Raw genomic sequence first — 16,271 nt, forward strand, 5'->3', positions numbered from 1 at the left:
TAAACTCTTTCAGAAGAGTTTCTCTGAATGCTTGATTTGTAGCAAGACTCGTTGCATCACTCGTTGTAGCAAGATTCTATACCATGAATAGTGCTTTAAGTCACTGTTGCATTGCAAATAATATTTTAATAATTGTCTTGGTGTGAAACTGCTCTCCAGCCTGTTTTTGGCAAACACAACTGACAGAGTTCGAGTAAGAGGCGAAACCTTTTAATCCCGTTTCTTACATTGGTGCTTGGTGCTGGTTGGAGTGGTTTTCAGGAGCCTGGTCATGCAGCCCATGGGAAAAAGGGAGAAGCCGAAGTTTTTGCTTTGGAATTTGCTATTAACAGAGACTAGGGAGCTCCTCATTCCCCATCAGAATAACAAAATCGTAGCGCGCGTGTCCGCGCTTTGCTGGCCGCCCGGGGTGCGCGCGGGGGAGCGGAGCGAGTCCTCCGCTGCGCGCCGCCGCTAGAGGGCGCTCGCCCCCGGCTCCGCCGTGACGCGTGGCCGCCGTGCCCGGCCGTGCCCGGCCGCCGAGGTGCGGGCTCGGCCTCGTGTGCGGCGGACGTGGCGTTTGGCGCCTGGCTCCGCGGTGCTGCCCGGTGAGGACGCGGGTCGCCCCCTGGCACCTGCGCACCTGGCGCTGCCACGAGTGGGCCGGGCGTGCGATGCGTGTGGAGAGCGGGGCGCCCACGTGCGGCACGGAGCTCGAGGGCGCGCTGTTGGGGCGCGCTGTTCTCGGCCGTAGCTTGTGTTGGTGCGATTGGTGCCCACGGAGAGGGGCATGTGCCCGAAGGTGCGCTGGGGCGTCGGAAGCGGGTTTCGCGGCGGACATGTTTTTCGTGGCGTGCTCGCGCTGCGCGTGCGAGCGTGAGGCGGGCGCCTTTTCGCTTGTTCCCGTTTCGCCGCGGTCCGGGAGCAAAGCGGCGAGAGGAAAAAGCCCGCGCCCTACCGCCCGTCCTCGGCGGCGCGGCGGTCTGTGAACCCAGCAGTTTACCCTCCCTCCCTCCGTCCGTCCCGCCCCGGCGCTGCCGCCCGCCTGCCTGTGCGGCAGCCGAGCGCAGCGCGGAGGGGGGAGGCGGCCGCTGTTCCTGGAAGAGCCCGGCCTGGGGAGTTGGTCACATTCTTGGCCGGGATTCAATGACTGAGGCAGACACCAACAAACAGAGGGGGGGAGGAGGAGGAGGAGGAGGAGTGAGGGAGGCTGAGCCAGCCTGCATTAGCTCAGCTCTCAGGCACTCTCAGTCTCTGCTGGAGAGAGGAGCTGGGAGGATGTGCGCTCTGTTACCGCGGCTCCCCACGGCACGCCGAGAAGACCGAGAGAAATAAGGGGAAAAAGGCGAACCGAGAGGCGAGGAGTCCTCCCGTATCAAGCTGAGGGACCACGAGGAGGAAGGGAGCCCGCTTACTGCCCGTCCGGAGCCCCCGCGCCGTTTTGGGAGTGCCAGAGATTTGGGCCTTTCCCTTTTCTTCTGCGCTGTTCCCTTCCACAGACCAAGCGTTCTTCCTCCTCCCGCTTTCTGCTTTCCTCCCCCGCGCCTTCCTGTCGGTGGATATGGACAGCAGGGTGATTACTGCAGAGAAGCAGCAGCCGCCAGAACATATTTGAGCCCCTGGTGCTCGGAGCGTGGCACAGACTTTTTGTATTTGTGTGGGTGGCGTGTGTGTGTGCGTGTGTGTGTGTTGGAGGTGTGGGAGGCGGGATTGGTTTGCCTGGGGGGTTGGCTGAGGGGGTGAGTGCTCGGATGAAGACCTCTTTTTGGCGTGACTCCGTGCTCCATCGGGGCGGCTTGGAGACTTGGAGGTTTTGAAATTGCAACGAAGCAAGAGAAAAGAACGAAGAGAGAGACACGCGTACAAAAGGATTTATTTCCTATTCGCTAGTGGATTGTTAAACCTGAGTGGGAAGGAGAAAAACACAAGGGTGCGTTGTTTTATTTCGTTCATATTTTTTTTTTCCTTTAAAAAAAATCCCTTAAGTGGATTTGTACCAGAGTGGAAGATAACTGGGGATTTTTGTTGTTTGTTTTGGGAATAGAAACTAAAAAATGGAGACTGTAAGTAGAAGCAGCTTCCAGCCTCATCCAGGACTGCAGAAGACCTTGGAACAGTTTCATCTGAGCTCTATGAGCTCCCTGGGTGGCCCTGCTGCTTTCTCAGCACGATGGGCACAGGAGATGTACAAGAAAGACAATGGCAAAGACCCAGCAGAACCTGTACTGCATTTGCCCCCTATCCAGCCTCCTCCCGTAATGCCCGGTCCCTTCTTCATGCCCTCGGACAGATCCACAGAGAGGTGCGAGACCATCCTGGAAGGGGAAACCATCTCCTGCTTCGTGGTGGGTGGAGAAAAGCGGCTTTGCTTGCCCCAGATCCTGAACTCGGTGCTCAGGGACTTCTCCCTGCAGCAGATTAATTCGGTGTGTGATGAGCTACATATCTACTGCTCCAGGTGCACTGCTGACCAGCTGGAAATCCTCAAAGTCATGGGCATCCTGCCCTTCTCTGCTCCTTCCTGCGGGCTCATCACTAAAACTGATGCTGAGAGGCTTTGTAACGCCTTGCTTTATGGTGGCACCTATCCTCCCCACTGCAAGAAGGAATTCTCTAGCACGATTGAGCTGGAGCTTACGGAGAAGAGCTTCAAGGTGTATCATGAGTGCTTTGGGAAGTGTAAGGGACTCTTGGTGCCAGAGCTTTACAGTAACCCCAGCGCAGCCTGCATCCAGTGCTTGGACTGCAGGCTTATGTACCCACCTCACAAATTTGTGGTCCACTCTCACAAATCGCTGGAAAACAGGACTTGCCACTGGGGCTTTGACTCTGCAAACTGGAGATCCTATATCCTCCTCAGCCAGGATTACACTGGGAAAGAGGAGAAAGCTAGACTGGGCCAGCTCTTAGATGAAATGAAAGAAAAATTTGACTATAACAACAAATATAAGAGGAAAGCCCCCAGGGTAAGTGATGCCTTTAATTTTAAAGGGGGTGGGAGGAGGAAGAGAAAAGGAATTTTCTGTAATTTCGGGAACATCCATTGAGATACCTAATTTTTTACGGGCTGCTTTTGCTTTGAGTCATTTAGCAATCTAATTGTGTTCTTAATTCTCACCACCTGTGTGTTAATGTAGACAAGCAGTGTTTGAGATGACACCTTTTTTCCTCCGGTTGTGTTCTGAACACGGTAGTTGGAGTTTGTTTAAATTATATATGTGTGTTTGCGTGTCTTACTATACATGGAACTTGATCTTTAAAACGCACCACGCTACCCCAGACTTTGTCAGGAAGTATGTGATTTCGGGTCTTAAGAGCTTCAATTAGGGGTCAAGACAAGGAAAAAGCTAGGAAAAAAAAAAACCCCACAACACAGTTACTGATCGCTCCAGATGGAAATATATACAGTTTACTGTTCAGCTGCGTGCCGCCAGAGATGGAGGTGGGGGCTAAATTGTCTAAATGCTTGTGTTGAAATAAAATGTGGCTGCTAAGAAAAAACCCTGACAATAATGCAGGTTCAGATTAAGTGTGCGGAACGCGAATGGAGAAGTCTCTGGTTTTAGAATATCCCTGTGGAGTCGGAACCTCCCCACCAGACAGGTTTTTGTACGTTGGCTGATGTATATACATTCAGTAAGTGAATCTGCCCAGGGCCAGCTGCAGCAGCTTCTTCAGATATGCCATGTGTGCCGAGCCAGACAGCTAGAGCACAGGTTTTTTTGGTGGCCTTTGTTTTTCTTTCAGTCTGAGCTGCCTTTAGATCCCAGAATCCCTGGTGTGCGGGTGGGAGGCTGCCTTGGCATTTGGCACCAGTCCTGATCAATGGGCAGCAGTGCCACCAGGCCTTGAGGACTCGCTGGCAGACACCAGGATGTCTGGCTGGCTGGCGATGCTGCAATGGGCTGTGGCATGAGCAATTCCCTTTTCGCTCCTTCCCCTCCCAGTGTAAGGTTAAAGCAAACTCTTGCCTACTGAGTTCTACACTGCAGGTTTGTTGGTTGGGTTCTGCCTCATCAGAGGTTTCTGAACTTTTCGCTGGTTTTATGTGTCTGGAGCGAAAGGGCGAAGACACGAGCCTCAAAAAGAGAAGCAATGCTTAAAGCCCACTGAGAATGTTCAGTTGAATTCTTGATTAACTTACCAAATACCTGTTTAAACGGGCAGACGCACGCTCAGACTTAAATAGAGCTGTTATTTATTAAAAAGGCAACAAAAATACCCACGCAAAACCCAGGATTTTTAAAATATCCTGCGCAAACAGTGCCGTAATTCCTGCAGCGAGAGTAAGAGGCCTAGTTAACCCGTCTGATTGGCCTCCACGTTTTTTTTAAGGAGCAGAGGCTCACTCGTTCAAGTTCCAGTTTCTCTGCTGGTCTTGTGCTCAGCCCCTGGTTCAGTCCCTGTGCTCACCCCTCCTTTTCCTGCCGCCGCCGGGACAAAGCTGGGCTGTAATGAGCCACATTATCCCCGTGGTTGGAGGTGGATGTGTTTTTAATGGCTTGTCTGTTCTCCGGCAGTCATGTGCTAAGGTGGAATGGGGCGATGGATGTGTATGGATGGATGTCTAGGAGAGGAGAATTCGGCTCCTGGAGTGGAAGCGTTTTTTCATGTTGGGAAACGAATTTTCTAGGGCATGCTTGGTTTGGGAAGCAAAATGAAGGAATTTCCTCATTCTTGCTCCAAAAAGGTACTCTCTCCCTAGCTTGGTCATTTTCAGAATGAATGTTAGTGGAGACGTGCTTTCCTTTTCTTGCAGGGCTTTTATGGCGTTCTGTTCAGTTGTATGATTTATCCAGCACGCCGGGGAGGTTGCAGGTGGAGAGCAAGAAAAGCCTACTAGCTCTAGGCTTTGCCTGACTTTTTTGGTGACCCTTTCATATGTTCCAGTTCAGAACGTGGCAAGTACTGTTCCCCCACCCTCCAAAATCTGCATGCAGCACAGCACTTCTTGCAAAGTGAATTCAAGATGCCTAATAATGGACGCCAAAATTTATGTAAGGAAATAATGACTATCTATTTCTCAGGAAGTTTTGCCAAAAATCTGTCATCATGAAACGTTAAGTCTCCTGCGTAGTTTCACTGGGGAGGTGGCAAGGAGTTTGATGGAGAAGATCAGAGTGATGTGTCCTTAGATGATGGGGTGGAGAAAAAAGGCGGCTGTATCATACATCCTGTGCAGAACTGGGCTGAAGTTTCAAGCTTTTGAGCTGTATTCAGGGCTCTCCCATTAATGTGGTGCAGTCTCGAGGAGACCCTGACAGTGCTGGCAGGGTTTTGTGTGCTTATCCTTCCTTTTTCTGAAGTCTTTTTCCATTGGGCTTAGTCAACGGATATCGTATGCTAAGGTCATTTATGTTGTAGCGGTATGTGCAGATAATTACGAAGAGATTTAATCAGGCTCTAAGATCGGTAGGCTGTGGCCAGGGGCAAGTAACATTGGAGTAAAGTTTAGATGCCTATTAAGGAAAGGAAGGAATGGTCCCATGTCTGCCTGTGTGTGTTTGTGTTAGTTACTGTCAGCTGTGTGGGTTTTGTGTGTCTGTTGGGCTCTGTGTCTGTCTGTCTGCGGATGAAAGGGCGAAGCATGTGTCTTTGTGGTGGTCTTCCTTTTTGATGTAGATCTCTGCATGACTTTGTTCTATTTTATACAGAGGTGTTGGTGCTCCTCGTGTGCCATAATCTGCTGTGTCAGATACCTGGTCGTCTACTTTCAGGAGTGGGCTCTTTGTCAGTTTTCCAGTTTATTTGTTTATGTATATGTGTGTACACATCACTTTGTGCGTTGTGTTTTCCCTGGGGCTCTGTTAGTATGTTGGTAGCATGGGATGCATATGACCGTTTTTATGGCCGTTTAAGCAGCAGTGAGTTTTTTGACCTTTTTAGACGTCTTCATGAGGTTTATGTGATGAGGTATGTGGATTTCTGCCAGCACAGCTCTGCCTTTTAAGGGTCTGACTTAAATGGAGGAGCTGGGTTGGCACAAGCCCCCACTGCAGATCCAGCATACTGGCAAAACTGCCTTTTTTCCCTTTTTTTTTTTTCCCCTTTCTTTCCTTCATGTGGTTTTAAAGCGTTGCTACAAGGCATGGATTTACCTAGATATTTCATTCCCAACATATATTTCTATATTCATCAAGTATCCATTGTGCATATCTATGCGTCTGTATTGAGAGGTGGATACGTACATGCAAATATATTGTCTCTGTCAGCCTGGTTGGTTCAACAAGATGCGTGTTGCCTGGTCTTGGCACTTGCAGTAGAAGCTTTCCCCTAGTTCTGTATGGAGTCAGCAAAGGGTCGTAACCAGAAACTGGAGGTAGTTGTGACAGCTGGAGCCCCCACTAAAGCAGGAACCATAGAGGCCTCAGCCACTTTCCTTAACCTTCTGCTAAAATTATGTTCTTTGCATCCTCCCTGTTCATCCTTGGATGAGTGATTGACCTCCCATAAGCTCCTTCACCTTCCTGCCACTTGTCAAAGCTCCTTCTTTTCTTGAGTGATGTGGTAACTTCTCCATTTTCCTTTGTTTGTGTCCTTCACTGGGTTTTCCGCCTTCTCATGCAGGTTGTTTTTTTTTTTTTTCTGCTTTGTTTTCTCTCTGATCTTTCAGAGTCTCCATGCACCAGCATGGCTTTTACTTGGGTGTCCTGTTTCCCTACCTGTCTCTCACTTCATCCACCGTTACTGGCATGGAGCACAACCATTACATTCTGGGGTATTTCTAGAAATTGAAAATGTGAATAACCTGACAGGGTTGCAAAACAGGGTCCTAGAAATCCATCATCAGTGCCAAAGCCTCTTTCTGGAGCTGAGCAGCTGGTGCGTGTTCAGCGTTCGCTTGCTGGTGTGGATACGGCCTTAGTGTGTTCCTCATGCTCTCTTTCCACTTCTGTGTGACAGCTCTCTGCTTTCTGAACATCAGTGTGCCTCCACTGTGACTGAATTAGATCAAAAAGCAGGCCCGAAGGCTTTGTTGGTTGCTATTTCCAGTAAAGGAGGGTGGGTTTGACTCTCTCTTTTGAACCCTTTTTTTCTTTTTTAAATGTTGAACCGAGCAACATTTGACAGTGCTTTCAAATTTCCTACCTGTGTGCCTGACATCTGTGCTTTTAGCAGAACTGTGTGTGATCAGACACCAAGAGAAGAAGAGAGCTTTCCTTGCACACGTGTGAACACACCCACACGAGCTAGCGCTGCAGTGTTCCCACGGTTCAAGTCCCAGCAGCACTTCTATGAAGTAGCTGGAAGCTAGAAGCAGTGTTCTGGGTACTGACACACAAATGAGCACGTAAGGCCTCCCACTTGATTGCACAATGCCTACCAACCCAGCGCTGCCACAACATGCAGCTTTCTCAGCTGGAGTAAGGTTTAGCCAGGTCAAGTGTGCAGCCGAATCAAAGAACTCAAACTGCTGGAAGTGGAATAGTGCCGGACTGACTGAGTTGTAGGGTAGCTGTGGACTTTTAGGTGCTGCACGGTGGTTTGTAGCCACCTGAAATGCTGCAGTAGTAGAGCTAGAATGTGTATCTTTCTGTATCCTGAAGCCCTGCCTCCTGGCAGTAGTAACCTTTATTTGTTAGTAGTACGTGTCCTACAGAAGATATAGCAGAGAGATTCTGATTTTATTCACAGGCAGTAGTGTTCAGACTGCTGGATGGATTTATTCTTTTTGGTACAAACTGACTTGATAAATACTCTTGGAAAACTTTGCCCGAGAAGCGAGGGTTCAGTTGTTTTTCCATGGAGCAATGAAGTCATTTGTTCTCTTACCTGATGTTCAAGAACTGTGTTAGAGATTCTCCAGTAGAAATTTTGAAGTCCCTAAAACAAAAATGGTGAAGTCTTGAGGCAGTAGTTTAGTTCAGAATCCTTTCACAGCTTACAAGTTGAACTTCAAAAATGATACCACGCTTAAACAAAATCCCGTGTACCCGAGGAGGTATCTGTTTAAGCAGACATCAGCATTTTTTTCCCAAGCGTGCAAAGAGTTTTTCAGATGTTGTAGATTGAGAACAAAGAAGCAGGTACGTGCATGTGCGTTAGACAAAGAATATGCTGCAAATAATGATCTAATGATGTTGAGTCAACTACGGCGCTCTGTTGCCCCAGAATAGTTCCTAGGTTCCTGAATTCAGTTCTCTTGAATTAGGGAGGGAATTACATGCAGTCTCTTCTTTTGAACATTACTGCCTAAAATATTTAAACATCTGCCTCTCCCTTCATTGTCTGGCCTGTCTCACTTGCCTCTTCATTTCTGTGGTTCCAGGCTTGGGCGTATGTTCTGCCCGAGCAGTAGCATGCTTTGAAGATGCATGTAAACATGGTTTATTTTTTGGATATGTTAGGAGCCTAACACCTGATGTCTCTGCCAGGATGTGAACATGGTTATCACTAGCTTGAGCTGACTGACCGACGAGGGTGTGTTTTCGCTTGCTGAGAGGCGTGTTTAGATCAGTGTTGTAAAAGCATCTGGAGGCGTCTGTACGAGGCTGCTCAGAGCGTGTCTAGACAACACAGCAGTTAAAATTCTGGCAGCCACTTGTACCTTATCTACACCTTCCGGGATTCCGAAGGCTGCTGGAACTGGGGGAACTTTGGGCTACATCGAGGGAGTTGAGCCCAAGCAAGATTTGGGTGTCTAAAGAAGATGCATTGTCCATTCTTTGTGAAAATTAGTGTTATTTTCATCTATTAGCAAAGTTATTTTGCCAAAGTTAAGGGGTTTGAATGGTACTGACTACAGTAAGGAGTGGGCAGGCTGTCTATTACTGGTGATAACTGGTGATTGGAACTCACATTGCTGGCTTAGCTGGCCAGACTGCTTTGCCATCGCACAAAGAATTGTGTCTCAATGTGTGCAGTACTTACACCCAGAAGTTTTTTTAATTCTCACGTTTGTTTTTTTTTTTTAAAAAAAACCCCACACTTTGAACTTGACGCTTGAACTCTTATTTGGAGGGAACTGTCATGGAACAATTATGCTAAATCCAACAAGGGGTTCTTGGAAAGAAATTAAAGCTTAGACAAAAGTAACTTGGACTGAATTGTAAAGAATCTATTGATAGAATACTGTCAATTACTAGGGTAATCTATTTTAGCTGAGTGGCCATGGAGCACTTAATGCTTCCTGTATGTGAAGATCAATTTGAATTACTTTAAAATGTAGTAATATAGCATGGTTTTGTTTTAAATTTGTCAACTATAGTGTGTGTGTTAATGATACATTTTATTAGATAATATCTAATTTGTTTGCATATGTTTTCTGAATCTGAGTAATATACATTAGTAAGCCTGCACTCCTTTTAAAATGCTATTCCACTCTCTCAGTCTCTAATACTGTCAGTATGTCTTATTGGAAAATAATTACAGAGAAGCAAGCTTGCTCTGAAAAGATGTGCTCTGGTCCCTTAACCTTCCTCACGTCCACCTTTTGTAGTCTTGTTTGTCTTTGACATTTCATTGTCAGTGTAGAGATTCAGACTCAGATTATTAATAAAATCACCTGTTCCCATATCTTCTGAAACATACGAGGCTAATTTGAAGATTTTGGGGCTTTGGGGCTAGTTCTACAGCTTTCAAGCAATCAGCCAGCACAGTAATTGGAACCAGTGCACCCACAAACCACAGAAGACTTGTATATGTATCAGACTTCTTCCTGTGTGTCGACTGGAAGTACTTGCAGCCATGGAATGGAGAGACAGATTCTGAACCAGAATATACTGGTGTGGAGACAAAGTAGCTTCATTAAGTTTGTGGCCTTAACCTGGTGTTTAAAGGACTGTGCTGAAGCTGGGAGCAGAACCTGTTTTCATGTTGCTCGTTAACGAGGTTTTGGTTTCACAGACGTCTGATGGTGCTTTGATCCTGACGATCTTGCTGAATGGGGCAATAGCTTCTGCAGCTGGGAGCTGGCTTCAGACTGAAAGGATTTTGTCTGCTGGTTGCTACATGCAAGATTGGGTTTAAGGTTGCCGTAGGTATCTAACAGGGTGGGATTTTTTGTTCTTCTGTTTAAGATTTGTAAATTTTTTTTTTAATTTATTTTTTTACTGCTGAGGAAATATGTCTAAGGTTGGGATAAGGGCCAGCCTTTTATTCTGATACAAACTCAAGGACCATAAACTTGGCCTCAAAATTGTATCAGGTGTGCCTGTTTTGTCCGTATTGGGCAAGCCTGCTGGCTTATAGAGATTGGCCCCTCTGCACTGAGCTAGTTATTTAGCTTTGACTCTTGGTTGGGTAACATAAACGCTGATACAAATTCAAGCTCTGATCCTGTCAGTGTTTCATGGACAGAGCTCTTCTGGAAGCCAATGGGAATTGGCTCCATGTGTGGAGCTCTCATCGCTGGCTCCATCTATGCTTTGGTTGCTATCACATAAAATTGGGTTTCTCCAAGTAGTGGATGCGTATTAAAACAAGCTGATAAGCCTCGTAGTCATCTGGTCTGTTAAATGAGCGGGTTCCTGCCACCCATACTCATGTTAAGTAGCCTTTACTTGTTTTAACAGCCTTTTTAAAAAGCTGGGGCAAGCATCCATGAGGATGGAGATTCTGTGTATGTAAAAGTTGCAGCATCATTCTGTATACTGGAGGTAAACAGCAAAAGAGCTAATCAATAACTTGGTTTCTGGCTTTGTTGTTTATTGATTTATGTACAGTTACCTTTGCACATGCTTTGTAGTAAATGTGACTTTTATGTTTGGTTTTCTGTTGTGTAGCTTTTGGTTTTTTTTGTTTGTGGTTTTTAAATTGAAGCTGTTTCTGTTTTGGTATGAGAAGCACAAGAATTGCTTAGGCTTTAAGGATTGAAAGACAGCAGCAACGTTAACAAAATAAGACACAGCTTAGTGCTTTTCTTTTCCTACAGAAGAATTCAGTGGCATATTCAGAAGACGTGTACCCCTGTGCTTTGTTCTTCATCCTCTCTTTGGTCAATGGTATGGTTTTGTAGAATAAGGTCATTGACTTGGATTGCTTCTTGCTTTCTCAACCCTTTCACCAGCCAGTTTGTGTAATGTCTGTCTGAAACATTGAGTAAGGGCATTGAAATAGCAGACAGGATATCGAGTGTTAGGAAGTCTGGGTTAAGTATAACAGACAGTTGTGGCTGGTGAAAGGGGAGCAGCCCCTTGAGCTGGGTTACAGCTCAGGCTCTGTGGAAACAGCAGACTCTGGTCTCTGCGTTGCTGTTGCAGCTTTTCCCCTCTTCCCTCCACACCCATGTAATTAACTGCGTGTGGGTGCACCTCTTTTCTAGAGATGTCTTCCTTGTTTCTTAGCGGCGCAGAATTGTATGTAATAATGTCTCTTTCTAAGGATTACATAAGTTGAAGATGGTTTCTCTGCTGGGAGAATTATGCAAGTTTAAACTGAAATGTATTTAGAAAGCTTTTATATATGCGTTTTCTGACTCGCAATGCAGAGAGTCGTATACTGGCATCCTTAATTGGACAACATCTGTTAGGGATGGAAAAAGAACCATTTCTTGTCTTTTCACTGTCATATCCTGCATTTTTGTGGAAGTCCCCTAACCCTTCCTACATTACCTGTGTTACAGGCTCTGATTCTTCATGCCCAAGTAGAATCAGCCAGGCACTCAAGTTGAGCGCTCTTCTGGGGAGGAGCTGGCAGAATTTTTAATGCATATCTGCATTAGTCTTACATGCCAGGGGGGCTATTAAAATCAGCAATATTATCACCTGTTTTCTTTCAGTCTTCAGATTTTGTCCCTTTGTAAGAAGTTGCCTTTATTACCACTAAACAGAAGCTAACGACAACGAGGCTTCCGAATTCTGACAGTGAAGAGAGTCTAAAAAACTTGTACTGCTTTTTATTAATTTTTGACCGTTTAGTCAAATCTTTCCTGCTGCTTTTCAGCAAAAATGAGTTATTTTGTGTCACTTAACACAGAAGAAAGCTGCTGCAGTCAAGTGCTTTTATTGAACTTGAAGAGGCCAAAGTGACTTCTTGCTTAAACGTGAACTTCTGTGCGAGGCTGTTTGTGCCCATGTCCTGCAGCCTGAAATCTGGCCGCTGACCTGTGCGCACAGCCCGGACCCGTGTCGGGGCAGGCTGCACAGATCGGAAGAGCTGCCCGTGTGGTCCTGATGGCAGAAAGGGGATCATGGTAGTAATTTTCTCTCTATCTTATGTAGTCCTGGGGTGCTGCGTGTCTTGGACTGCGTACATGATGCTTGTGGGTGTTGTTTTCAGGGTCTCGCTAACAAAATTAACTCTGCTGAGTATTAAAAAATACAGGTTGCTCAGGGATTCTGCTGCTTACTAAAACAGAGATTGTAGCAGTACCAATTAGAAGCCCGGAATTACTCTAAATAATTAAAAAACCCTCAGTGAGTATTAGATTTCTCTAGGTCCTATATTTTTTCACAAGTGTCTTCAAAAAAAACAAACCAAAAATCCTCAGGATAGTTCAAGTTTACATATTTAGAGCAGTAAAATAAGTTTTATAGTTTTCTTGCAGAGTAACAGGCTAGAAAGGCAGAAAATAGACAATATTAAGGCTACAATTTGGTCTGATTTCAGAAACCTTTGTTAATGTAATGGATTTCAGATTTACACTTCTGTTATTAAGAATTTCTCATGAAATTATATGTTAAGCATGCTTTTCTAAAGTACCGTCATTCCACAGTTGAAAAACTTACCTGAATTGAAAGATAATGGAGTGTCATTCAAGAGGGGGGAAAAAAAAAAAAAGTGTTTGCCATTCTTAACTCCACACTGGCAGTTTCAGTTTATTCAGTGGGTGTGAATTATCTCACCCATGCTGATATGATTTAGAAATACTCCTTTGAAATAAATGTATTTAGAGTGGTGCAGAGCTGCTGGGAGAGCTCAGATTGAAAAGAGAGCAGACTGCAGCATTAGGTCCATTATTGATATTTCTTTGTTCCCGTCCATTCACTAATAAGAAACATGCCATACAATGAGTCCTTGCACTTATTTATCCTAAGATTTAGTTCTGTTTGGCTTTTGGCCTTTTTCTTGTTTTGCCACAGCAGTGTATTTTTTTTGTTTGTTTGTTTTTGCAAAAGCGATGAAGCCAAATAATCTTTGGAGCATATTCAGCGGTAGGTAGCGATGTAAGTGGTGAAGTAAAGTGCTCTATTGTACTGGTCAGTGGACAGGCAGAACTGCTGTTCAAAGGCCTTGGCCCTCACAGCGTGCTGTATTAGGAGTTCCTTTTCTGAAAACTTAATTTCTGCAAACATATTTATGTGAAAATCTGTTTTTTAATGGATTCATTGATCCTTCTTTAGCCCTATTGATTCTAGAGTGAAGATTGTGCATGTAATATTACTAAATTCTGAAGGGAAAAAAATCTATTGTTATAAAATTGTATATTTAAAATCATATAATAAATTTTATTATATAAAATTGTGTGAATACAAAGGAAAAAAAGGAAGATTAGTCATTTGGAGGGAAAAGAGGGTAGAAGGAGTTGGCAGTGCTGTAACTACTATTTGCTTGTATTTACCATGTGACTCGGGTCATTATTTATAGCATTAACTTATCCAGGTGTCTTGTAAGTAAATTTGGTCTTTTTTCATTTTTTTTTAACAATTAACCTAGCGATGATGAGGCTCGAATGACTATCGTCTGCACACCTGTTTAATATTAAAGATCAGGCATTCAGTGCTTTGTGGCCTTAGCTTGAAATTCAAGTTGCTTGAAGTCCTCCCTTTCCTCTTTTGTTTGGGTGGAAGAAAGGAGTGGCAGTAAACGGCCTGCAGCTAAGAAATGAAAGAGCTGAGTTAGGTTTTAGAAATGTTAGTCTTGGCATTTGGGACATTTGCATTTGTACAGATTGTCACGCTTTGCTTTATTTTATTTCGAGTTTAGCAGTTGAGTGCTTAGGATGAAAAATGTTACATATCTCTTTCCCAGTACGTGACACATGCGCCCTACACTGGAAGAGTAGGAAGGAGCTGGAGTATGAGCTGTGGTTTCACTTTTTGACCAGATTACTAGTAATAGTGGCCTATGGATTATTGCCCAACCTGTAGTTTCCATGCTGTGCTGCACAACTGACTTTTTTTTTTTTTTCTCTGACAGCAGCTTCTAATCTATGAACCAGAGGACGGTCTAGTCTTTTAAAACCAAAATGAGTCAGTAAGAAATTGCTAAGAAAATTGCAGTGTTCTCTTTGTTTCGCTTGGTTTTGGTTTAGTTTCTGAAGCTTCGTTGGTTCAAGCGTAGCTGTAGGAGAAGCTGTGCTAACAGAAGTGGAGGGGACAGTACACGGAGGTAACAGCAGGAATTTCTTCCCTGGTATCGTTGCTGAGCATTGTGTGAGCAGCTGCAGCTTGTGCTGCATTACTAAATTGCTTTCATGTGTAGAGTTTATGTATTTATAGATGCGCAGATGAGGTTCAACTTTTACCGTTACAGAAAAGAAGTGATATTTTAAGTGACTTTGTGGTCTAGACCTTGAAGGTCTTTTATTTTGCCTGGTATGCGGTAGAATGATCCATTTGACATCAGCGTAGTTGTGCTGTGGTGTAAAACACGCCAGGAACTGATTCGGGCAAATGGAAGAAATAGGAGCTGCTTTGAAAAAGTCATAATTGCCCCGATACCTTGCTCTGATTCGGGGAAGGTTGTTGAGGCAACGTTGTGCTCTGTGGTTTGACTCGAGTGAAGTCAGTGGACTCGGTCCAAGTTTATCAAAATGTGTCTTGGAGTGGAAATCACTTGTCATAGCTTCTGAATGTAGAGAGTTTTTCCTCCCTGGTTATAATTTGTGGGTCAAATACGGCTGAGATTTTACAAGTGAAAATTTAGAGTAATTCATGGGGTTTCATTGGAGATCTCTCTTCAGAAATCTGTTTCTACGTTTTAATTTTACTCTTACAGATTTACATGCAAGTTCGTAATTTAGGTTTCTAAAAATTTATCAAATTTGCCTCCGTTAGCTAGACTGATTTGTTGGTTCAGTTGTCTCTTGTTATCACTTGATTTGATTTCAGTAGATTCACACTAAACTTCGTATATTTCTTTGTTTCTAAGAGGGACGGATGTTCATTCACATTCTCCTTAAAGAGCAGCTGGATCTCATCTTGACAGATGTGAAAGCCCTGACATTGAGGTTGCTGTATTATTTTTTGGGGGGAGGTTCTTAGAAAAAAAAATCTTTTATTAATTATACCCTCCCTCTCCTTTGAACTTTTTTACTGCCTCAGTCAAAATCAAAATCCACTGTGACAGCAAAATTAATTGCTGTAGACAGTTTCAGTGTCACAAAGTGAGCATTAGGTCTCAGGGAAGAGAAATACGGAGACACATGAATCCTGTTCCAAAAAAATTTCTTAACTAAGAAAAGGTTGCTTGATTTTTGTTTTCATTTTAAAAACAGAAACAAATTTCGCTTTAGATTATAATTGCAAAGTAACAATTGAGTTGCTCCAAATTGACCCCACTAGATGTACCTCAGTAATCATGTAAAAGGTTCTCCAAATGGACTTTCTGTGATTCCTGTTTTGGCAGAGAAGAACTGCAGTTCCGTGGGTTATACTACTGTAGGGCCAAAACTGAACTGCTACCCTGGAAAAACTGGTTAAAGACTGGGATGGCAGGTCCATGTCCTAAAGCAGTAGTTTGCAGAAGTAAGGTCATAGTTACTGTCTCAGTTGCTTCTCTTCCTGCGGTTTTGGACACACTGGTGGCTTTTTTTGAGGGGTGGCCGTGTTTTTGGTTTTTGGTTTGTTGGTTTGGGTTGTTTTTCCCCAAGCTCCTTCTGTAGGCTTCTTGCCTAAGTGCATTTTGGGATTTCCCTTTTGCTGAATGAGCTGCTTGTTTGAGAGGGAGGAAGTGAGGTCCCTTCTGGATTCGGAGGGAATGGGGGTGGAGGGTGGGGAAATGTCCTGTTTCATATGCAAAGCACACTGAACTGAAAAAAAAAAAAACCACCCCAAAACAAACCCCACATGAAAACCTTTTAACAAAACCATCCATGTCAGACTGGCAGAGCAGCTGCTGGCTTTGTTAGGAAGAATATTAATGTTTCAAAGACTTACAGAATCTTTTAAAAATGACATAAATGATGGAATTTATTCTTTCTTTAAGATACAAGCTGAGGTAAAAAAAAAAATCTATCAATATCTGTGAATGAAATGTGCTATCAGCTGATGTGATAACAACTTACACAAGAGTCATGAGCTCAGTGAGATACCTTGTTACTCTCTGCTCTCTGAGATTTGAGTGTAAAAATGGCCCTGATTCTTCAGTTGCTCACACCAGTGTTAGCTGTGTGTATTTGGATTGCACTT

General features: G+C 44.4%; 1 protein-coding gene across 1 annotated transcript in view; it reads left to right on the forward strand.

Annotated features, from left to right (window-relative positions):
• The first annotated feature begins 2,033 nt into the window (after window positions 1–2,033).
• SKI (SKI proto-oncogene) overlaps window positions 2,034–16,271 on the forward strand; it is a 112,407-nt gene continuing 98,169 nt past the window's right edge. Inside the window, exon 1 of the mRNA XM_086625690.1 lies at window positions 2,034–2,945. Within this exon, the coding sequence (XP_086481816.1) occupies window positions 2,034–2,945 (912 nt within the window). The remainder of the gene's footprint in view (window positions 2,946–16,271) is intronic.

This window comes from Tauraco erythrolophus, chromosome 23 (genome assembly GCF_009769465.1).
Source record: "Tauraco erythrolophus isolate bTauEry1 chromosome 23, bTauEry1.pri, whole genome shotgun sequence".
Taxonomy (NCBI): Eukaryota; Metazoa; Chordata; class Aves; order Musophagiformes; family Musophagidae; genus Tauraco; species Tauraco erythrolophus.